Below are 24,010 nucleotides of genomic sequence, written 5' to 3' on the forward strand. Positions count from 1 at the left end.
AGGATGTAAATCATAAGGTTAACGTGCTGATGTCCACAGATAGATATTATATTCAGATTTGCTAAAAATCCAAGATCTAAATCCCCTGACATCTTAACTATTTTAACTAAACTGTCCCATTGCTATTCAATTTTGCTCTCTTTCTTATTGTTAAATCATGAACAACAGAGGCAAGTGAGGTCTGCAGTGCTTTAGATGTTTTGAGGTTTGTTGTGAGCTCCTTGATGAGCCTTCACTGCACTCTTGTAGTAATCGGTGAGCTGTTTTACCCTTAATAGGTAAGCTCATCAATTGAAAACTGCTTATTTTTATTCTGTAGACATCATTGAAATTCTGAAAGTGCAAAAACAACTAGTTACCCCATTTGCTATTCAGTCCTTTTTATAATGAACACAGTATGGCTCATTTTATAGATGCAAAGCATCACCACATAACTATGGTTTGGTGTAAGAACAGTTTGACACCTTTCTGTGTTACACCAAATAGTGCACAAACAAATTCAGAGTATGGACTGCACAGTGTGAAAAACAAATCAGTCGGATTTCTGTAAGACCCCAGCCACCTCCGAGAGGTCTAAAAGAATCTGCTTCCTTTTCTTGTAATACCTCTTGTTCTCTCAGTTAAGAAAAAGAGAGATATTATCTGCACCATTGTGCAACCTGAAGTCATGTTTCTCTGAGTGAGTGCCAATAGCGAGGGAATGTCAGATCCCAGAGGCAGGTGCAGAGACGACTCTTCCTTTAAAACATCAGATCGGAGGTCAGATTTCAGCCCCCACTCATCTCCCACTTACATACACACACACATACGGTACACTTCTCTACCTGATCAATCCACTTGCACAACCCTTTCATCAGTGCTGCATTGGCATTATCACACCCCTCCCACACACTATAGTGTACACTGTACAAAATGTGCACACTCACTTTCAAGAAAGAAAAGAGGAAACAAATTAACATATGCACAAGAGAGCAAATGCATGCAAGCGAATGCGAGAAAGATTTTCAGACGCACAGAGAGACCTTGGGAGACAAACAAAAACCCTTTTATGTATGTGCCTTTTTGCTCTCTGTCAGGGTGTAGAACCCGGACCGGGAGGTGTTGCATTCTGGCCAGGGTCTGTTTCAAAAACTGCTGAAAGACATGAGCAAACCTGAAATGTGAGATGGAAAAAGTGTGAAAAGGAAGAGGTGCGTCGGTTTAAAACTGTCAATAAATCTGCTGTACTTCAGCGTTTAGAAGTAAACAGCTGAAGCTGGAGTAAAGAACGAGGGCCTCTTAGTGTAATGGACGCTCTTTAAGATAACATTATGCTGCACGCTCCACCCACCGTGCCAGTAAGTAATGAAAATGATTATTACTTTCCTTTTGCACCCGGTTTTAAATCCACAAATAGGTATGCCTATACCAAACTGCACAAACTTTCTTTAAAAGAAAATATTTTTTTTTGTTATAAGATGTTGTTTGCTATAAGACGATGGGCTGGTTTGATACCCCCACTCTGTGTGTGAGTCACCGCAGTTTGTTGGGAAATTAGGTGGGCCATTAACAAGCATTAACTAACCACTGGAATTTCTGAGATGTGCAGTTGCCTTTTTTCAGTGTGGGCTTCCCTGAAATAGATATTCAAATTTTGTTTTAAATGAAATTGGTGGTGAAGGAGAATTGACAGCAATGACTGGACAAAGCCAGGCCTAAGAGTGCATTTTCATTCAAATAAATAGCAGGTATTGTTGGTATTTAAGAAAAACAATCTGTAATACTAAAAAGGTATGTGGGAGCAACTAAAACAAAATTTAATTAGCATGTGGGTGTGCTGCAGGACATATGTTAAAATGTTACAGTTTGTTTGCTGTGTAGGTAGGATTTTTATCTTCGTGTTTTGCTGGGAAGTTTCTGTCTATTTTTTTTCATGAAGAAAAAACTCCCCGAAATATGCAGAAGTTTTTTTTTTTTTAATCCATCACAATCTTTATGGAAGAATGAGATCAGTTAAATTTTTTTAGCAAGGTCATCACATTAAAATTGTTCAACGGTGCATTAACAGATATGGGGACGGCCTTGTGCACAATGAACATCCTCTTTTCAACTCTGGTTTTTTCATTTATCTTGAGGCAGATCTTCATGTTGTCTTGGTTCATCTTCACCCTCAAGTGTGTTTCTATATACTTTCAAGCTTTCATGTAGGTGTGATGATTTTCATGTGACACACACGATGTCGTAGATTGAAACTTTCAAATTATAAACCTGTTGATGAAACTAATGATAAGTAAATTTTCTTGAAAAACACACCAGCGTATAAGAAATTACTCAGATTAGCAACATTATCTTTGTAGATTAGAAGTTAGACATCATGGTTTCGTGTCTTAACTTGATGATAACAAGTGTTGTCTACCACCGTATGCACTGCAATGAGTCAATTTCAGATTAAGACTGAAGAGTTTAAAAACATGAAGCCATATATGATCTAACATAAACAATCTGCCATCAGATTGAATCAGAGTTGGCATTCATTTTGACCTAGAGTGGATCGGTTTTGTATCTAAAACATCAAATTCCGTAGTCGCTTTTATTTTCGTCATGTTAACAGATGAATTTCACCTTAACTTGTTTATTATATTTCTGTTTAGATCTGTTTCACTGAAATGTCATTGCCGTGATTAAAATAAAGAAATCTGTAAACCAACCATTCTGGTTTAGAGCTCTGGAAATAGAGCCTCTCCATCAGTGCAGCTCCTGAGAGCGTCAAGACACATCTTGCATGAAAATGGTGTGTTTTAAAATTATGTGCTCCGACATGCAATCTGAAAATATGAGCTTCTCACTTAGCCAGCCTGATTTGTGTGTCACCGCAGCAGGTCTTATTTCAGAGAAGATGAAGATTAATTTATGTTCTTGTGTGTCTGCACTTGGCTCAGGGAAAAAAAAAAAAAGCATTTTGACAAGAATTTGACTGCAATTACAGTTTAAATAACCACACAGTTGTAACACCTGAACATTGTGCCAACACTAATGTTCTGCCATAACAATGATTATGATAATTACATAATGGCCCTCTTCCTTTCTTCCTTCAGGGTGAATTTGGCTCTGGCCTACACAGAGTTAACAGAGGAACTGGGACGCCTCCAAGCCCTGTGCTCCAAGCAGACAGAGATCCTGAGGAAAGCAGTACAGGAACCAGCCAGTCCAGGTTAATGTTTACGTGTTAAAAAACTGCTTGTCAGTAGAAATCTGGGTCAAGATGATCCCGGTCAGTCAATGGAAGAGTTTGGTCCTTATCTGCAGAAACGTTACGGCAGTACTCTCTGTCACACATGGTGTGTATTCATTGTGAAACTTAATTATGCACTTCAAAAGGAAAAGGTCACCCACTCAGAGCAGGATCTCAGATTTACTACAACATGGGTGAATTATTTACAGTATATCCTATGATCATAAAATATTATTATAGTATAGCAAGTTCACAGCATGGCTCTCAAAACTTGCATTTTAGAGAGTTTCAAAAATTTCTGTACACAAATTATTTTAAGACAACACCTGTTTGTTTTTCCAGTCACTGAAAGCACCATACTTAAATACAATCAGGTTAGGTTGACAACAACAATCTTTATTGCTTGATGTTATTGAGGGAAGGAGACTCAAACTTAACTGCATTAACTGCTAATGTAAAATGGCAAAGCCAGTTAAAAGTAGCAGCTCAATCATCTATGAACGCATTCATTTTTACTTTGTTAATTAAAATAATTTAAATAATACTTTTACAGTGACTGCTCTCTCAGAAACACATTCTGATATCACCTCTGCTCTTGATATTAATTATTAATGGCAGACATCAAATAATGGAAGACATAAAACATGTTTTGAGTGCTGTTCTTATAGCTTTGTTTCAGTGTCAGCAGACCAGAGACACAAAACTGCCATCTCTATCTCTAGCAATAATTAGTTTTAGAATGACCAATTATCTTAAAATCTCATTTAAAAAAGACCGGTTTTTACAGAAGCATGGATAACAAAACTGTGATCTCTCCCAGAAACGGCTTATGAAAAGACTTCTTACTATAAATAAAAATTGACCAAGATGAATTTAAACATTTTCCACCTTTAAAGTGACATGTAACCTGTAACACTTGAACAACTAAAATAATATAGCTACATAACTGTGCTGAAGCACGTTTTGATTTTATGAGAGTGTTCCATCTATTAGTATAGCGGACCTTGACTCCTCTTTGCAAAAGTGCTCCGGATCTTCTTCTTTTTCTGGTTCTGTTGTCAATTTTGAATGTATGATGAACTTCATCTTTTAGTGACCCTAAGTATACATTGACTAATCCTGATAAGTTCCTTCTTTGGTAATTTTAGTCTTAATTTTCCCTCTATAAAAACTATAAAAAGTTGTAACATGTTATGTTAAAGGTGGATAAAATCCTGAAGTTATTTATTTATATGATAAAATTTTTTACATCACATAAACCCGGAGTGCAGACGTTTTATAAGCGCATTACATACACATTGTTTTTTTTAGTTAGTTTCATTTGTAGTTTACTTATTCTTCCACTTTGTTTCCATGCTGGTTTTTCCTCACTGATTGTGCCAAAAGTTGCTGTTTGCAGTTTAACACTGCAACTAGCTTTACTTGTAGAGTTTGGGACTTTGCTACACGTTCAGCCTACATGCAGCTCCTCAAACTACTGGGCATGACAGATTTGCTAGTTTTAAATTTCCCTTTATATATGACTCATTTCAAAAAATATCTCAAAAAATAAATGCAGTTTAAATCAAGTTTGATTCATTAATGGCATCTATGTCCTTCTCAGTGCTGGTTGTGATTTCTTTTGTGTTGTTTTCTCACTCTAAAAAGTGAAGATCGGAAATCAGAGATGCACGTTGTGGAGTAAAAGTAAAGAAGTGCTAAACGGTAGCAACACCTTTCTATGCATGCACAAAGTAACACATGTCTCGCAAGTTTGCATCTTCTGCCAACCACAAACCGAGCACACAGACTACAACCATAAGGGATTTCAGCTAACTATTTAGGAATGTGCATGTAATATCATAGTGTTTCAAACATGTTTAACAAGAAACAAATATTTTTGGTGATTTGTTTGGTTTGCACATTCAGGGAAGTTTTTTTGCAATCATGGAAGCTTTCTTAAATGTTGCAAGTGATAGCATGTAGTACATTTAACCAGTTTTCCTCCTCATTCAGAGAGAACACTGAAAAGCACAAACAGCCCCTGCCCTCTTTAGCAGCCAGAAATGATGTTTCCTCTTTGTAATGGGAAGTGTAGCTGAAATGGTGACTACAGCGCAAAATTACTCATCAACATATCTTGTAATTACAGGAAACACTACATGTGTACTTCTGTCGATAAATCTCTTTATGGATCAAGAGAGGAACATAATGAGCATTTCTATTAAATGAATGCCTTGTTGCAACATCTGATGAAAATTTTATTTTGCCACAGCTGCCCACAATGATTTCCGATAAAGATAAGCGTTTTAACAGTTTAACATACACTTCCAACATGAGGGCAGCAAAACATATTTTCAATAAAAATGGCTAAAATTTGTATCCAACTATCAAAGGCAAGTTTTCTACTGTATTAGTTTTGTTTATACTGCGTATTTTAAATGTATGTCTACCAGAATCTGTCTGGGCTGGAGTGTGTAATTCAGGCATTTAAAGGTTAACAGTAATATTCCTCACATCTATGCTCAGATGCACCTAAGTAAATTAGAATATGATCAGAAATAAAGTTTTCACTTATGGTCTAACTTATTTGGAGGTACTGTGCAACATTTGCTTAAATTTAGCTTCCAAGCAGCCAGACCTATTTGATATTATTAGAAGTAGTCTCGGACAGACCTCGAGACTCCCTAAAGATCTTTCAAAGTTTTCTTTGCACTTTTGGGCTTTTGTAGTAAAATTTCTGTCCCAACCTCTCCAATTCCAGAAAACATTCTTTTCATTTTTGTTTGTTGTGTTGTGATTATGAATATAAATATGTTATTTAATATTAATACTATAACATTTTATTAAATAATATTTCGGTCTGTTAAGGGTTGTCCTGTGAATACCAGCCCAATAAGGCGGTGGTATTAGGACAAAATTGAAAGGGATGAGCCAAGCTCTGACATTATTGAACAGCATAAACTCTGTACACACATGGAATGAATTCACACAATTTCTCAAAATACAAGAATTTATTAACAAAAATAAGTCAACTCAAAGTCAAACATATTTTAATCAACAAACTCTTTACTATGCTAAAACAACCCAACTAAACTACCAAGCAGAATTAAAGAATAATGAAGACTAATAGGCTATGTACAATATAAACAAGTTGATCAAAGATGGTTGAGAAGCATGACCAAAAGAGTGATGCAACATTACCATGCAATGTTATTTATGTTTGAGAACCAATGATTATCTTGATGAATCTGGAAATGAAGTTAAGTTAGTCTTTGAACTAACTTAGGCAATAATTGGCATACCTTTAGATAACCATTCACAATGCAAGATCAGATAAAATATTATTTTATTAAAATAATGTTTTAAAGAATGATTTGCTGAATAAAACCAACCTTCTGGATGACCAATTCTCAATGGTGTTTAATTAGCTGTCTTTATTTATTAAAAAATTATTTAAAGAAATATTATTAAGGAAACAGTAAAATAATATTTAAGGAAATATTATTTTGTATAAGAACCAAATCTTTCTGGATAAATGGGTCTTAATCGTGTTTACTTAGTTTTCAGGTTTAGTAAAATAATATTTAGGGAAATATTATTTTCTAGATTGAAAACTAACAACCTTTTTGGGTAAATTATCTTTAGCTGACTTATGTGTTCTTAGCAGTTAGTGGTTGGGCTAACAAAGGAAGGTTATCATTTTGAATAAGAACCAAACACACACCTTGCACAATGCATAAGTGTGGACGACGCGTTATGGTCACTCTTCTGTTTAAAATCACCCTTTAAATAAAGTTTGTCTTAACTTTAAAAAAAACACAAACACAGAACACAAACTGACCACATGTGCTGAACAGATAATCTTCCAGCACTAAGATAGTTGAGTTTTCAACACAAACAAAACCAAGCGTCATAAAACGAAAAATGTTTAGATTATTTCATTCTAAACTACGTCTCTCTGCCCAAAACACGACCTCTTATGTGAACCGTGCTGAGGAAAAGTTGTCCGGGGCGACGAAGTTTAGGAAAGCATCCGCAGTGAGCAAAGGGTCAACGCTAACCTACGTAACTGTGGGGTGGTGCGACTCATTCTGCCGGGCTGGCTGAAATGCACATTACTGCTGTAACCACGGTGATGCGGTCCCGTTGTCCTTCCTTCAGATCGGGAAAACTGCTTCACTGCGTTTTAGAGACAGAGTCTCTGCTTGGAACTCTCAGGAACACAGTTTGATTCTGTAGACCTCAGAGAGAAAGTCAAGCAACGCTTGTACCTTAATTATCACGTTCATGAATGAATACCGGATACACAAACAGCAATTCATTCCTACTTAACTTAGTGCATATGATCACGTGATCGTATGACACTCATGGATCCAGTTTGAAGAGTTATGTCTGTTTGCCAGCAAAGAGAAATTGGTGCGCTGTGTCCCTCCGTCCAGTTCCGCTGGAGACCTGCGTGGAAGAGGTCAGTTTTTTGCAAAACGGGGTTTTTATTCAAACAGGGAAGTCCGCCGCTACTCCTGTTCCTGGCTGTGCTGGAAATAAGTTAATGCGATTTATTTTGAAAGTTCCAGAAAAGTTCGTACTGGCCTTTAATGTTGTAACCATGGCTGGGGTCCCAACAGTTGCAATGTTTAACTCTGACCTGTGAGTCATTTAAACATAAAATAACTCCCAAACTCAATGGATGACCAAGTGTTGCGATATGAATTTCACTTCTGAATTGATTGACTTAATAATAAGTTACCTTTTCAATGGTATTCTGATTTTTAGGATGCACTTGACAATTACATTTCTGTTATTGTTTGATTGACTCAAATTCCAAGGGTAAAATTAAATTTAATTCAGTTATTTTGTTCAATACATGTTCACTGAGAAGAATTAAATAATGGCCTATTACAATCATTTAAATCTCTGGATTTTAGAATTAAAAGCTCTCTTCATCACTTCATATAAATAACACATGTAGTAGAAAGTTTCAATATATGACTTTACAAAGTGGAATATGCAAAGAGTACAGTGTAAACACCGCTTTTAAAATTCAAGAGTTTTGTAACTGTAAAATTACCCCATGTTAAATCATGATATAATTTTTTCATCTTTAATGCAACATTTATCTTGTACAATTCGACTGAACAAGAAATAATTTTTTTAGAGGGAAAATGATAACCCTGCAACAACATAGTAGAATAGGTGTGCACACCTGAAGCTACAACTTTGTTGACACAGATTTTGATTGACTTATTCAGTATTCATTATTATTCAGTATTCAGGCTCACATCTTGACTTGGCACTATTTTCAAACTCTGCCTTGCAAGCATTTGTAATCTATTATATTGTAGGGATATCTCTGGTCCACAGCTGTCTTCAGGTGACCTCACAGATTTTCTGTCTGATTTAGTTTTGGATTTGAGGTAGTCCATTAGAAAATGTCACCTTATTCCTGGTGAAGCCTTTTGTTTTTTGACTTTGATTTATGCTTGGACCCGACTCAAATTGATAAAGAAAAATACTGGAGAGCTTTTCAGCTCTCTGGTAGACGCATTAAGGTTTTGGGTCATAACTGACCAGTATCTAGAACAGTCCATGATTTCATTTGACATGATAAAATGTGATAGTTCCATTACAATAAGATCGTTTTGATCCTTTGTAACCTCTGGCTTCAGCTAAAGGACACAAATGAACAAAGGAAAATTTCACTAGGGGAAGGAGAAGTCATATGTCCAACTTCAGCATGTAGATGCACATACAGTGGAGTATTTATTGTGTTATCACTTTGCCATGAAGCATTAAGATATTTGCTTTGCTTGCTTAATTGTATGTTTTTCCTCTCTGTCCCCACAGTGCAGCTTCACTCTCCCATTCACCATCAGCGTCACTCTCCAGTATCCCAGCGCCATTCTCCCATTTCTCAGCGGCATTCACCAGTACCACCACATCACTCCCCTATCCAGCAGCGCCGCTCTCCGGTGCTGCAGCGTCTCTCTCCCGACATGCATCGCCGCTCCCCACTTCTGGACGTCAGCGATGGACCTGCCTCTTATTCCTACCGACCGCCCACCCAGCACCTGAGAGCCAGTTTCCAGGGTCGCCGCAGTTACTCAGAGGTAGCTGACCCTTCAGCTTATCAGTGCCCACCTCGCTTCTCTTTGGACCCAGTCTCCACCCTGCCAAAGCCACGGCCCTATGTTGAGGGCTACCCAAAGCAGCAGCCCCAACATGTTGGTTCCCCTCACAGTGGGCTGCAGCACCGAGGATCCTCGTCCCCCCTTCCAGCTGGGGCAGGCGGAGACAAAAGTATGGGGGACAACTCCATGCGCCACTCCAGAGAAATGCCTTTCCCCCTGTCAGAGGTGGCACACCTTCATTTTGAGCCCCCTCCTCCTTCCACACCTGCCCCCCAACCACCACAGTCTTCTGAGGATGAAGAGGAGTGGACCTGTTCACATCCCATCAGCCCCCCGAGGACTCTGGGTGTTCTCTCTCCTGGTGTACCCAGCAGCATCATGAGGGGCCCGGCATCCTGCACAGCCTTTCCCATCCCTCAGAGGCCCAATAACCTCAGCTGCCATCCCCAGCAGGGTTACACAACATCAGAGCACGCTCAATCCTGGCCTTCTATCAACGTGAGTTAAGAAAAAGTTAATTATGCACCTGTAGTATCATAATTTCACACTGAAAATTTTTGAAAAAAATCATCCTTTAACACAGAGGGGAAAAATACATACGTTAGGGAATAATACAGCCCACAGACCACATCCTGTCCTTTACATGTCCTTTACCACCCTACATGAAAATTGAAAATTAGACATGCATAAGTGTTAATTTTGCGTGCAAATTCAATCATGTTGTTTTTACTTAGAAACAATAGAGTTTTATTTTGATGGCAACACCTTTTGTTTCCTGCTTCGATAGCCACATAAGCATTCTTATATTCCACAAGCCGTGTGTCATTGTAAGCAGGCTCTAATTGTAAACAGAGGGAGATTTGAGGTGCACTAAGAAATGTCAGCTCATGCTAAAAAAAAGTTTCATTAAGAAAGTACAGGTAAACAGAACTTGGGGCCCTCTAGACCACGTCGCAGATTGCATAACCTGTATTAAGAGTAATTTTTGTCCATCAGTTGTGTTCACTTATAGCGTCCTGGGTCCCTTGAAGATAGGAAGTTCATGTCACTCATTTTCTTAGGAAAAGCATCTCTTTTTAATCTCAGATTACAAGTATTTCAATAGTAAATATGCTGTTTAAAGTCTCCGTCCAATGGGTCAAATTTGGTGGCTCAGCTTTGTACCATCTTCTAGTTATTTATTTTTTTATAAGCCATTAACAGTATCTTACAAACATACTAATCTTTTCTCTTAAGACATGACCAAAAGCTCATTGAATGGCAAAGAAGCAAGATTTTCACTCTTTTGGGTATTATGTATCCAAATACTTTAAAACTTACTGTGCAGATTTGAACTCAAAATGATTTTATTTAATTACAAGACTAAAAGATCAGAGAGTGAGTGACACCCAGGTTCCCAGTTAGTTTTCTCTTACCTATAAATATCTAAAGTCTCACTGATCAAGATCAAATTCCTCACGTATTTCCAGGAAGTTTTTAAATTGGCCATTATTTAATAATGTGCATAGTGCTGTTGATCACCCATCGTTTAAAATATTCTCTAATTTCTGGATTAAGTTTACTGTCAAATGCGGGTTAGCTAAGTAGTCCTATTTGTTCCTCCAGATTAAACTCTTTTAAGATATTATTCCAACTGTCCAGTGGCTGTTTAATGATCTTGTTTTAATTTTCTTGGACAGTGTTGTTTTTTATATTTCCTAATGCAGCTTCAATTGGGAATGACCCGGTTTCAGTTTCTATTATTTCCCATTTTGATTTGTAATAAGGGCAGGATGCAAAGACTAAAAACCTCATCCTTGCGCAAAAATACTGCCTCAGATTAGGTATTCCCAATCCTCCTTTTTCTTTTCCCAGCTGAAGGGTCCTGAACCACACCCTTGGTCTCTGCCTGCCCAAAAGAATCTTGTCCCGAGTCCTAAATTGAGTGTCAGGAATAGCAAAAAGTGTTGATTGAAACAGATAGAGCAATCTTGGTAATATATTCATTTCAATTATGTCAATTCGAAATGTAAAGTCTAAGTTGAATGCTGACCACTGCCTGTAATTAATATTAATCTTATCATTTGTTTTGTGATAATTGATATCATATGTTGCCTTCATTGATTTTGTTTTTGTCACTGAGATATGAAATAGATTTAGACTTCCATTTTAATCTATGTTTTTCACTAATATTTAGGGCAAAGGGGAGTATCTTTTGGTCTCTATAATAACTATTAGGGTGTAGCTACATTCCAGCTGGGTCTTTGGAAGACATGCCTAGAGAAAGCATTTTCTGGCCTATCATCACAAACCATAATGTGTGGAGACTCAGATAAGACTAAGATTGACTTGCTTTGCTGCAAACATTCCAGGAGGGACTGAAACTAAAAAGGAATATATGGAAAATAGTCTTATCCTGTATGTTGGAGAATCTGTGATGCTATGGGCTTTTTTTCACTCCAAAAGCTATTAAAACCTTTTTAGAATGCATGGTATATATTTCAAATACCAGAGGTTAAAAGTCAAAACCTTGTAGTCTTACATCAGGATATGATCTGAAACATATGGACAAATCAACACAGAAATCATTCACTTGAGAAAAAGTCTGCCTTTTTCCATCGCCATTTCACACCCCATACCTAAATCATATTGACAACCTGTGGAGTAGGCTGAAGAGAAGAGAGGACGAGAAAGGATCCAAGATTCTGGATGGTCTAAGGTGATTGCGCAAAGAGAATGAAAAATGTTTGTATCTTCCTGTATGTTCCAACCTTGTGAAATGGTGTAGAAGACGACTAACTGCTGTCCTACTTGCAAAATTATGTTTTTTGCAATAATTTATTAACAACAGGTGTGCTGGTAAGTATAGTATAAGAAACTTTGTTGTAAAACAATAATTGGTTCATTTGTTTTTTCCCCACTGAATAAATTAACTCAAATTAAAGGTTAGATTTCTTTCAAACGTTTTCAGTGAGGGACTATATATGTTATACATCTTTACCAGAGTGCCAATAAGTGTGAAGAATGCTTTCTTTTACCTTGGTAAAAAAAAAAAATGCAAACATGTTTGGGCTATTCTGAAAGCAGTGAGTTGGACTTCTTGAGACGTGTTTTCAAACAGCCCTCTGCACACGGAACTTGGTTTACCAAAAATAAGTAGTTTTTAACCCTTAAACGCTTGTTATTAAGAACAGAGTTTTCACACTAGATTTCACAATCTTCTTGAGAGCTACCATTTAGTTCCCTTAAAAGAGGCAACCAGCACATTGAGAAATAGTCGTATTTAATTATCTCTGTGGGAAAAGAGAAGTTTGATATAAATCGTATGACTGTGCATGATGTACAGAGATCGAGTCAAGATATAAAGCCCCCATCTGCAACTCACTTCATCAACTAAGAGACAAGGTTTTATGAATAGGAAAATGAATCTTCAGAGTATTGCCTAAGATTATTAAAAGTTAAACTATTAAGCGTTCCTCAGGAGATTAAAGAAATGGAGTTGTTAATTCTGAATTTTAGGGGGCAATGTTTGGGACATGGGGAAAAAAAGGAGCCAGCACCAGAAAACCACATTAGTAGTAGAAGCATGATGGGTCACTGTGGTCCAGACCTTGTTTCCCAAAACTAGAATGTGTTTCTGGACCTGTGGCACTCATTTCTCAGCTTGGATGATGGGGAAAAATCATTTGGCACAGCAGCCTTTCCAACCTCCCTGAAGGTCGCACTATGGCAGAGGAAGCGACTGGTGCAGCTTTGATGGTTTCGAATCGTTCTGGAAACATCATGGACAAAAATAAAAAAAAATCTTCTTACATTATGTAACTGGCTGAAGCTGTGCGTGATGGAGGTGAAGGTAAAAAAAATCTTTCCAGGAGCTGCACAAACAGATTGAGGAAAAAGCCTACTATCCAAACAAAAACATCTATCACAACCGAATCTCAAGAGAGTGATCAGTGCTTGGTTCTGAATCGTCTAGACTAAACGTCTTGCTGGTTTTTGTCTTTTTTTTTTCCCTCTATTTGGGTTTTAGACTTAAGCTGCCTCAGGAGCCGTCAGCACGAAAGTCTGATCAGTCATTTAGAAGCGGTCTTGGGGGAACGTGGTCACATTGTGCCACACAGCCAATAAAGAAAATTACAAAAACTACAGAGAAACAGAACCAAATATGAAAACAAGAACTATTTTTGATGAAAACTATCTCCTGCCTGGAGCAGCTTTCACACTCAAGATTTCCACACAATTATTCTACTGAATTAAGAGACAGGTTTATATTTTAGTGTTTAACACCTTAATCCCTATTTTGAAATCATAGTTGATAATTAAAATCATTAGAACTGATCATTGATTATTTAAAAACTGTCTGAAGTTCTAAATTAAGGAAAATAAATTAAATAAGGAACTTTGACAAATATTGAAAGGCATTCAGGCAGGCATTGAGCATAACACCTCGAAATCATCAAAACATTCACAGTTTAAAGATTAAGGATGCCATTGGTGTGGGCTAAAGGGTTGTTATGACTAATCCAAAAGTTCTATTTAGACTACAACTATGCTAAAGGTGACTGGTGAAAGAAGTTTCTGTGAGTGAAAGGTCAGATCTGGTGTGTTCATCTCACGTTCCAGTCTAATACCTAATTCATCACCTATACGTGGGACAAATTTCTACGGTAAATCCAATATGATGGTCCAGAGGGAATGTCAGAAATATGAAAAATTATTTTTAGTTATTGCGTAAAAGTCTTAAATCATCCATTATATCTTTATATTTATCTTATAAGCAAAAGGCAGACTTTCATCACTTTCAAACAAGAGTTCTTGAGCAATAGTTTTTCTGACTTTGCACAGTATAACCCACCATGAATTAAAGGCAAATTTCCTTGACTGGCTTTTCTTATTTAATTTATTAGAATAACTGATTACTTGAATGTAAATGTGTTTGTGTTGCTCTGCAGCTCTGGATGGAGAGTGAGGAGAACGACATGAGGAGCTGCCCTCTCTGCCAACTGATTTTCCCTGTTGGATATCCCGATGACGCTCTCATCAAGCACATTGACTCCCACCTGGAAAACAGCAAGATATGATTGCCATGGGCCAAACAACCCACATGCACACATCTGCTCTCTTTCCTCTTACAGGTTTTTATAAGAGTACAGCAGATCGTATAAATGAAAAGTCACATGTAGGAATCACGCTTAGGAGGTTAACCACATATATTTGTGTCATAATTTGTAGGAATTGACAGAAAACTATAGAAAGGATTCAGTTTTTTGAGAAGTTCAGAAACACTGATCCGTCTTGGATTTATGAACCCATCATCAGTCCTTTACTGATTGCCCGTCAGACAGGTCTGCCTCCATAACCACTGGCTGTGGCTGCTGGTGTTTTGCTCTTAGTTTGGTTGTGAGGCTTCAATAACGCTTCAGATACCTTTTTATTTTTCCACTTCACAGTGTAGTATACCTTTATTTAGCCGAGTAAGCCAACCCTGAAGGCATGAGAGGCACATTGGCAGCTTCAGGGGGTTCAACACGCCTTAAAGTTAGTTTCTGTTTTTATTACTGTCTGATCAGGGAGATTTGAGTCATCACTTTGAACAACATGCAGATTATTTTGCAGTTAATCCTGTGTAGCAGGAGTCAAGGGCAACAATGGTAGAAGTTGGTTTAATTAAATAAATAGTCAAAGAAATGAGAGAATATGATTTTTGATGGGGAAATAACTTAATATTAAAGTGACACAAGTCAGGGGTTTATATCAGTTTACTTTTTTAAAACACAAGGCAGTTAAGGAAGAATAAAGCATTCCACTTTCACACTTACCTTCTAGCAAATAAATGGACAAGCTGGAGAAAATGTACCTGAAGTCGTCTGAACGAGCCTGGAGTTTATTTTGCACAAAAACTGTTGTGATTATGCCCTGCAATGCAGGGTTCCTCTGATAAAATGTCTTATTTTGTAATTATGGGGAAGTTTTAGTCAGAAAATACCTTTTATGCTTGCAGCCTGTTCAAAAAGTATCCTAGCACTTTAAGTTAACATAGCCTATAAAATGTACATGTTGTCAGTGTCCATATGCGCCAATCAGCCACAATGTTAGTGAACTCTGATTATCTATGACCTGAGAGAAAGAGAGGAGCGAGTTCTGCAGGATAAGGATCTAAATTAGCTTGACAAATATACAATTGACAATTACACAAATGTATCAGAGAAATATCAAGTTATTCCTCACAGGAACTGCTCCAGCTTCTATGGTTTATGTAACGTTTAGTATACAATAAAGGCCAGGAAACCAGCAGGAAGTGTATGAACAACCAGGACTTGAATGTGGGGAGCGACGGTTGGACTCATCTTACAGACGAGTTATTACAGCCCAGTGTGATGAGGTTGTGATACTCGTCAAACATCAAAGCTCGAACTCAATAGCCACAGATCAGTCAGCAGCTTAAAAACTGACAGATCTGGAACTAGACCATGGTGCAATGGATGGCCATGTTCATAATTCATGTTGTGAGCTGACGGCAGACTGCACCAAAGTAAGATGGACAATAGGAACTTTGGATCCTTGTGGTACACAACACCTACCTAATTGTTGTTGCATGTTCATAGCAACAATAGTGTCCTCTTTAAGAAGGATTATGTGCCCTGCAAGACCACCTATGGGATGTGTTGGAGAATAACTTCCTTTTCACCGACAACCTATCTAATTTCCTCGAGGACTCCTGCACTGAGGATACTCAGACAATATTGGTGGGGTCGGCTCAAAGTTGTGGCTTATTGGGGTGTAGATATTAAATTTTCTGATTTACTTTTTATTTTGTCTACATCTATAAGACAAAATCTGTATATGAAGATATATTTTTGCAATGTTTAAATGTTTATGCACCACATGTGTGATATTGGTGAGAGGTTTCTCCCATGTGTTTGCACACTACTATAAATATGGGAGACAAGGGTCAAATTCACACCACAAGAGGTACTTTTCTGTACAAAGACTAAATGATCCAATAAGGAATCTCATTTCTTTCTTGAGTTCTAATCTTCATCAGTTTGATGTCAAGCGGCCCAGACCACCCAACAAAAAAAAATATAAATCCAAGCTGCATGCGATTTGTATCTGAAATACTATATCCAAAAAGATGAAACAGCTCCTGACAGCAAAGTTATTTTTGCAGGGTTAAGGACAATACTCTTCTTTTGATACCTGGATTTATTTATTTTTAATCACTAATGTGATTTGGTTTAAAATCTACTTGTGGTACTTGATCTTTTTAAAAAACACAATACTGATGTCACCTGCTCTGAAGTTTTTAGTCACAAAAGCATTTTGTAATGTAGGGGAGGTCCCCACTGTTTAACTTATTTATTTAAACTGGATTTGAGTACGCAAGGCAGTAATAGTGGCTGAATAACAAACAGCAGAAATGGTTTGAAGTATTTCTGAGTAAGTTGCAGAATAGAGTTCTGACTTTACAGCTAAGGTTTAGAGAAAAAATCCCTTGAAAGTCATATTACATTAAAGGACAACTCTGGTACCTCTTTTATTACCTTCAGTTTATGTGGCCACAGGGATGACTAAGCAATGCTCTTTTTGTTGGACTGCACAGCATTCCCTCATTAAACCAGTGGTACACATTGTAATGTGTTAAAAATTATATTTGTGAACATGTTCCTTTACAGTTTTAATGTATAAATTGCAGAGAAATACTATGTTATCTACATTGTTTGTAGTAGTCACAACAACATATCTTATGGCATATCTTACTGCTCTTTTGACCTCAAACTGGAACATGATTAAAAGAATTATGCATGACATTTCCAGGTCCAAATTCTAATTTCGAGTTTCCAATTTCATATGCTAATAACACATAGAATTACCAGATAACCTGTACACCAAGCTAATTTGCGAAAGCTGTCTGGTAATAATCTACTTAATTTGTAAGAACTGATAAACTTTTAAAATATGTTCCACACATTATTATGCATTAGTTTTGTCAAAAGTAATTAGAAACAACAAGAAAAATCCCAAATTGTTGTAAAACCTTTGAGATAATGTACTAAGTCTTGCCACAGCTAAAACAAAAATGTAAATCTTTTAAACGCCATTTTATTTATGAAGAAATTCATTTTTCCATAGTGATATATCCAGATCCAAATTCAGTTTCCAAGGTTTATTGCACATAATATTAAACCTACAGCATGTACTGGGGCAGTTCGGAGCCGAGTGAAGGATTAGCTTTCTCCAGGTCGGGGCTCGCCCTCACCTCCCTCAAGTGGAGTTTAAGTATCTCAGGCTCTTTTTCACTACGAGGGGAGAATGATGCGGGACATCGACATCCGGATTGATGCGGTTACTGCAGTAATGGAGGCGCTGTACATGTCCAATGCGGTGAAGACAGAGCTGAGCCAAAATGCGAAGCTCTTGATTTCCTAACCTCACCTATGGTCATGAACTTTGGGCCATGACTGAAAGAACAAGATCCTGGGTACAAGTGGCTAAAATACGCTTCCTCTGCAGGATGGCAAGGCACTCCCTTGGAGATAGGGTGATGAGCTTGGGAAGTCAACACATCTCTGCTGAGACTGCTGCCTCTGTAAACTGGTCCCGGATAAGCAGAAGACGATGAGTGCGTGTACAAGTATGGACCATACAGGCCTTTTATAAACAAAATATCCAGTTAGTACAATATCTTAAGGCATATCTTGAGTATGTTCCATACTAATTCACTGTTGCAATGAGCCCATAGTGTCACAAATGAAAATAGATCTTATTTAAGTTATCAGTTGGATGGATGGTATACAGTAAAACCCTTGCTTACTATTGTCAAACAGTTTAGGTTTTAACAAAGTTAAAGCGATACATTTTTATTGAAACTTACAATGGTATAAGACAAACACAAAGTCTATTTAAATAGAGGCAAAAAGCGACAAAAAGAATGAAAAATCACATATCCTTTTCTTGATTGTAGTTTAGAAAAGGTTTAAAAAAATAAGCTCACTTGCACTAAACAGAGTTTCCTTCACCAGGTCTTAATTCTTAATAGTGATCTTAACAATAATTACAAATGAATACATTTTCTCAATTTTAAATACAGATTTTCATGCTAAATATTGTACAAATAGTTAAAAAACGCTAAGCAGATGTTTAAAAACATTGATACAGTTTACTTATTTTAGAAAACTTGTTAAAATTATAGTTACATAATGAAAAATCTGTGTAAAGTACAGACTTTCAGTTTATATTGATGATATTCACATCTAAACAGAGACAAGTTTTAGAAATCACAGCTCTTTGTTATGTGAAATCCCCTTTTGCAGAGATTAGGTTAAGCATTGTCAGACTTCCATGTCCTGTATAAAACAACGACTTAGAAGTTTCTAATATTACATTATAGTGTTGTGCTCAGCAAGCAATGTAGGTTTTTGACAGAAAATAATATAAATGCTTGCTTAGGGTGGATGATGAAATAAACATTTACAGGCCATAAATAAGAATCCTTAACATTGTTACCTTCTGCTCTAAAGAGTTCAATTATATAGGGGCAGAACAGAAAAAGCTACACATAACAACCTTTCTTTCCTTCTTTTCTTTTTTGGAAGAGGTGGGTGGTGAGGAAAGCAGTGTTCACCACCACCCCCAACCAGTTTCCTGGGGGAAACCCTGAAAGCTATTCTGAATTTCACAAGAAACAAGAAAGTTCAAAGAAGTCTAAAAAAGTTCTGTTACATTTACATCAGCCATAACCATACCAATTACCTCATTACAGTTCTAGTTTGGTCAGGCAGTTTCTGTGCTAGTTATAATTTTATGAATTTACAAAATTAAATCAAAACAGGATTGCCCTTTAACACCTCCCCATAGCCTTTAGGCTGTATTTGACCCTCAAATTAAAGGGGGTTGCCATAGCTCACAAGTATTTTCAACTGTATGTGCAGTATGTTCTTATATTACTATGTGTACAAATATTTAGAGTTTGTACACACAGCTATTTTGCAAGTGTTTGAGGATCATGCAACATATGCTTTATATTCAACAACTTCAACTTGGAGTGTCCATATATCTATATATAAACCCACAGTAAATCTGAATTATATGCGAGTAAAACCCCTACAGCCTTCCACTATTACTCACTATGTAGTGATATCTCTTGTACTACATTTATATCAGAGCCAGGAGGTGATAATGTGTTTCTGAAAGTTTCAGACATTTACAAAAAACATTTATGGGTTTAAAAAAAAATATTCCTCTAATTTATTGACTGATATAATTCTGCAATCAGAAAAGTTAAACTACAGCATACATAGTGCCTTGCAGAAATTTCCATGCCCCTTATACTCTTTCACATTCTGTCACCTTAGTATTTATGTATTTTATTTGGATTCTGTATGATAACTGTGCAATGCCCTTTTGCACTAATACCCCTACATAAAATCCAGTGACAACCAGATAACTTCAGATAAGACCAAAACTAAACTTTTAGTCCTTCATGCTAAATTTTGTGTATGAAAACGTCACCTTGAACAAACCGTCCCAATGGTGAAACATTGTGGTGGGAGCATCATACTGTGTGAGTTAATGTGAAGATGGATACAAGAAAACCTGTTAGAGGGTGCAAAAGATGTTGGTCTGGGGCCGATGTTCATTTTCCAGCAGAACACTCTAAACATCCAGCCAGAGCTGCAATAGAGTGACTTGGATCAAAGAACATTCATGTGTTAGAATGGCCTAGCCAAAGTCCAGACTTAATTCCAATCGAAAACCTGTGGCAAAACTTGTAACCTGGTGTTTACAGACAATCTCTCCGCAATCTAACTGAGCTTGAGGTATATTGCCAACAAGAATGGCAATGATCTCAGTTCCTTTATGTGCAAAGCTAGTCAAGACCCCAAAATAACTGCAGCTGTAACTTCAACTGGTGATAGTTCTTTAAAGCGTTGACTCAGGAAGGCTGAATTGAAATGCATGCCTCACTTTTCCAAGTTTTACTTGTAAAACATTTTGAAAATCATGCAGTGCCAATAAAATACACTGAATCATTTGGTTGTAATGTCACAAAAGATGAAAAATTAGTATAACGGGTATAATTCTTTTTGCCAGGCACTATAACTTGATTTGTTGTTAAGTCTGACAAGATTAATTTCTTTGAAAGGGCAAAAGGATGTTCTGTGGTTTAAGATATAATGAATATAAAGAACTATGAATTGCTCTCAACCAAAGACAACAAATTATTTCCTGTATATTTTGAGCAAACAGTGATCATTTAAGGTGTGTGCGTGCGTGTGATGATGCTGCTTTGTAGGTATCAACGCTGTTAGGCTCACGACCACAAGGTGCTGGCCAGCAGCTACAGTGAGAAATGATTGTGCCCCTGCATGAGCTTGTTAAGTGATACACACGGATGTTTGTACTGCTGCGCATTCGCACTTACACAGGCTGCACTGACCTCATTAAAGTGCAGTTTATAATCGTAGCTTTAGGTTTAATTTCTGATGTTTGAGGAAAAAAATTTTACTTGTAACACAATATATACACTTTGTTTTTTATTATTTAAACTTTTTTCAATCTCCTTAAAGCAAACTGACTTTATAATTTACTCAGGACAGAAGGAATAAAAACTGCAGTGTGGATATAAGTTTTGGTTTTGTTTTTTAAATGAAATCTTACTTGGAATTCTGCTCAGAAACTCTCAGGAGACAAACAACATGGCTCTTTATAGCATTAGAGCAAAAAAAAAAAGGAAAAAGACAGTTTTCATACTTGTAAAGCTCCACTCATTTATAAGTACCTATGTGAGTCAGGTTGTCTTTTTTCTTTCTTTTTCTGTGGGGTAACCCTAAGCGCACACTCAGACCTCAGTACTAAAGAACTCCCCATAACACTTATGAGAAATAATGTCTGTGTGTGTATAACTAATATGTGGAATAACTACACCACTGGCATTCAAGGACTCTAATATATAGATAGAAAAATAAATCTCCCACTAAGGTCCATAAAATGTCTGTTTTCCTTTATATATCTGTAAATATTCCTAATAATAAACCTGCACTTAAATGACATGCGTACTGGCTTTCTTTCTAATCGTATTGTGATGTTATTGCCTAGCAGGATGTGTCTCACATCCTGTTTTGTTTGACATATTATTTTAGATGCACATGAAACTTCACACAGCGCCCTTAACATTTATTAGCACCACTGGTAAAACATTATATTAAAAAAAACTTAAGATCAATACACATACGATTTGTTGAAATGTTGTGTCCTCTTGTCTTTCCCATTTTGAAGAGTAGCTAAGAGAATTGGATCTTTAAATCATGCCATATTTATATCCCATGGAAACGGATCATTGATTATTAATAAAATGTGTCAGTTATATTTCTCTTAAATTAATTGTTTGGGTTGATGCTCATTGCACCACAATTATTTCTTAATGTGGGTTTTGTTCCCCACTGATCTATGATGATGCCAGCATCTGGTGCACAGGATCAGCCCCATCTTTAAACTATAAGTTTAAGTATTTTAATTGAATGTGTTTCTTTAAATGGTATTTGTAGCACAAATATAGTCTAATGTTACTAAAATTGCAGCAGTGTAACAATTGTTGCATTAAATTACTTACTATTAGTTTATATTTGAAGTGAAAGTGGCCCTTTTTCCTTTCCAAATACAAACACAAGTCTGAAAAATCTTGGTAATAAGCAGGGAGGAATATATTCGGTTTTAATTACATGTTATGAGAAATGCAATAGATGCATTCTCTGGCAAAAAAGATAAAGATGAAATATTTTGCACTCAGTTTCTGCAACATTAGCAGTTAGACATTTCGATTGACTCTGACAATAAATTTGATATGACATCTACACCCAAAAACAAGGACTGTGAGACTTTATGAGATATGTTTATCTGCTGAAGGAGGCAGCAGATGTTTTGGAGAGCAGTCAATGTGTTTTCAGTTTCGTCGGGCTTAAAGCTGCTGCTAAGAAAAAAGCAACACTAGAAAAAAAAATTATGACACCTTGGTGTCTCTCAGGCGTGACAATACTCTGCAGTCATGTCAATGTCAACAAAAACACACATAGAAAGAGTTCTTGATTGTGGTTAAAATATAAATATGAAAGTCTTGATGGTTTCTGTGCTCAAAGAGGGCCAACTGAAATTTTGTAACTTAATTTTTTTTTATAGAAGATTTTTTAATAATTTAACAGTACAAAAAAAGAGGGCTGTATACCTGTATTAATGAAGTTCACAGACTGACTTAAAATTTTACAGGCAAAAACTAAGTATAATGGCTAACTTACATTAAACAAATCTGGCCACTATCCAAAACCAGTTAAGAGGGCAAATATTCCTAGTGTGACTTAAGGGAGCATATTTCTGGTTTAGACCAATCAAAATGGATTTTGAGGTATTTTCTTTTTGCATTTCATGACATAAGGAAGAAGTCTCACTTTTAGTCTCATGATGGGGAGGCAACATCAAATTTGTTCAGTTTTGAAGATGTCATTTTAGAAGTACTCAGCTACTATTTTTTTGTTATTGCACTAGTGGCTTTTATCTTTCTCAATATTTCAACTCAACAGTAGGCTGACAGGAAAGGGGCGGAGAGAGGAGGAAGACATGCAGCAAAAGTCGCCTGGGCCGGGAGTCAAACCCACGACAGCTGCGTGGAGGACTGAGCCTCTGAATATGCGTCGCTTGTTTTACCCCTGTGCCACCGCCACACCCCAGAAGTTCTCACTTTAATGATTTCCACATTTGTTCATACTACAACCTTAAATTTTACTTTTTTATCGGTATTTAATTGAGAACACCAATTAGTCTTTTTAAATGAAAATCTGAAAACTGAGGGATGCATTGGTATTCAGCCCCTTTAAGTCAATACTTTGTAATATCCCCTTTTGCTACATTTACAGCTGTTAGCCTTTTGGCCTATGTCTCCTCCAACTTTACACATCTAGAGATGGACATTTTGCCTCAATTTTCTGTGTAAAATAGCTGAAGATTACTTATTCTGATACCAGGTATCGGAAGAAAGGAAACTAAACACTAATGCAGAGCACACTTCTGAGATGTTTTACTTGTAGCAGAAATTTGAAAACCATGTGTCATTTTGAATGTAATATCACAATTTCGCACAACTTGCTGGCGCTGTGCTGGTCTGTCACATAAACGTTTAATGAAATAAAGCATCTTTGAACAGTACATTTCCTAAATCAACTGGGTTCAGGTCTGGTCTTTGAATGGAGCATTCTAACACATGAATATGTTTTTGATCTAAACCATTGTATTGTAGCTCTGACTGTATGTTTAGGGCTGTTGTCCTGCTGGAAGGTGAACCTCTGCTCTAGCCTTGAGTCTTTTGCAACTTCTCCCTGCTGAAGAAAAGCATCCCCATAGTATGATGCTGTCACCAACATGTTTCACTGTGGGGATGAATCATTAAGGGTGATGTTCAAGTTTTACGTTTTGGCCACACCTAATGTTTTGCATGCAGACCTAAAAGTTCAATTTTGATCTCATCTGACCAGAGTGCCATGTTTGCTATGTCCTGCATAACATGTGGCAAAACGGAACAGGGATTATTTGCGGATTTCTTCTATCTACTTTCCAATAAAGGCCAGATTTTCGGAGTGCATGACTAACAGCTGTTCTAGCGATGGATTGTCCCACCTGAGGTGTGGATCTCTGGAGTTCCTCTTGAAGTACCATGGGCTTT

The 24,010-nt window shown here is 36.9% G+C and overlaps 1 protein-coding gene across 2 annotated transcripts in view; it reads left to right on the forward strand.

Moving 5' to 3' along the window:
- tbkbp1 (TBK1 binding protein 1) overlaps nucleotides 1-21,353 on the forward strand; it is a 116,115-nt gene extending 94,762 nt beyond the window's left edge. For both annotated transcript variants that reach the window (XM_047377602.1, XM_047377603.1), the window contains 3 exons: nucleotides 3,075-3,190; nucleotides 9,038-9,819; nucleotides 14,253-21,353. In XM_047377602.1, coding sequence (XP_047233558.1) covers nucleotides 3,075-3,190; nucleotides 9,038-9,819; nucleotides 14,253-14,381 — 1,027 coding nt within the window. In that variant the 3' untranslated portion in view covers nucleotides 14,382-21,353. The remainder of the gene's footprint in view (nucleotides 1-3,074; nucleotides 3,191-9,037; nucleotides 9,820-14,252) is intronic.
- The last annotated feature ends 2,657 nt before the right edge of the window (nucleotides 21,354-24,010 follow it).

This window comes from Girardinichthys multiradiatus, chromosome 10 (genome assembly GCF_021462225.1).
Source record: "Girardinichthys multiradiatus isolate DD_20200921_A chromosome 10, DD_fGirMul_XY1, whole genome shotgun sequence".
Lineage (NCBI taxonomy): Eukaryota > Metazoa > Chordata > Actinopteri > Cyprinodontiformes > Goodeidae > Girardinichthys > Girardinichthys multiradiatus.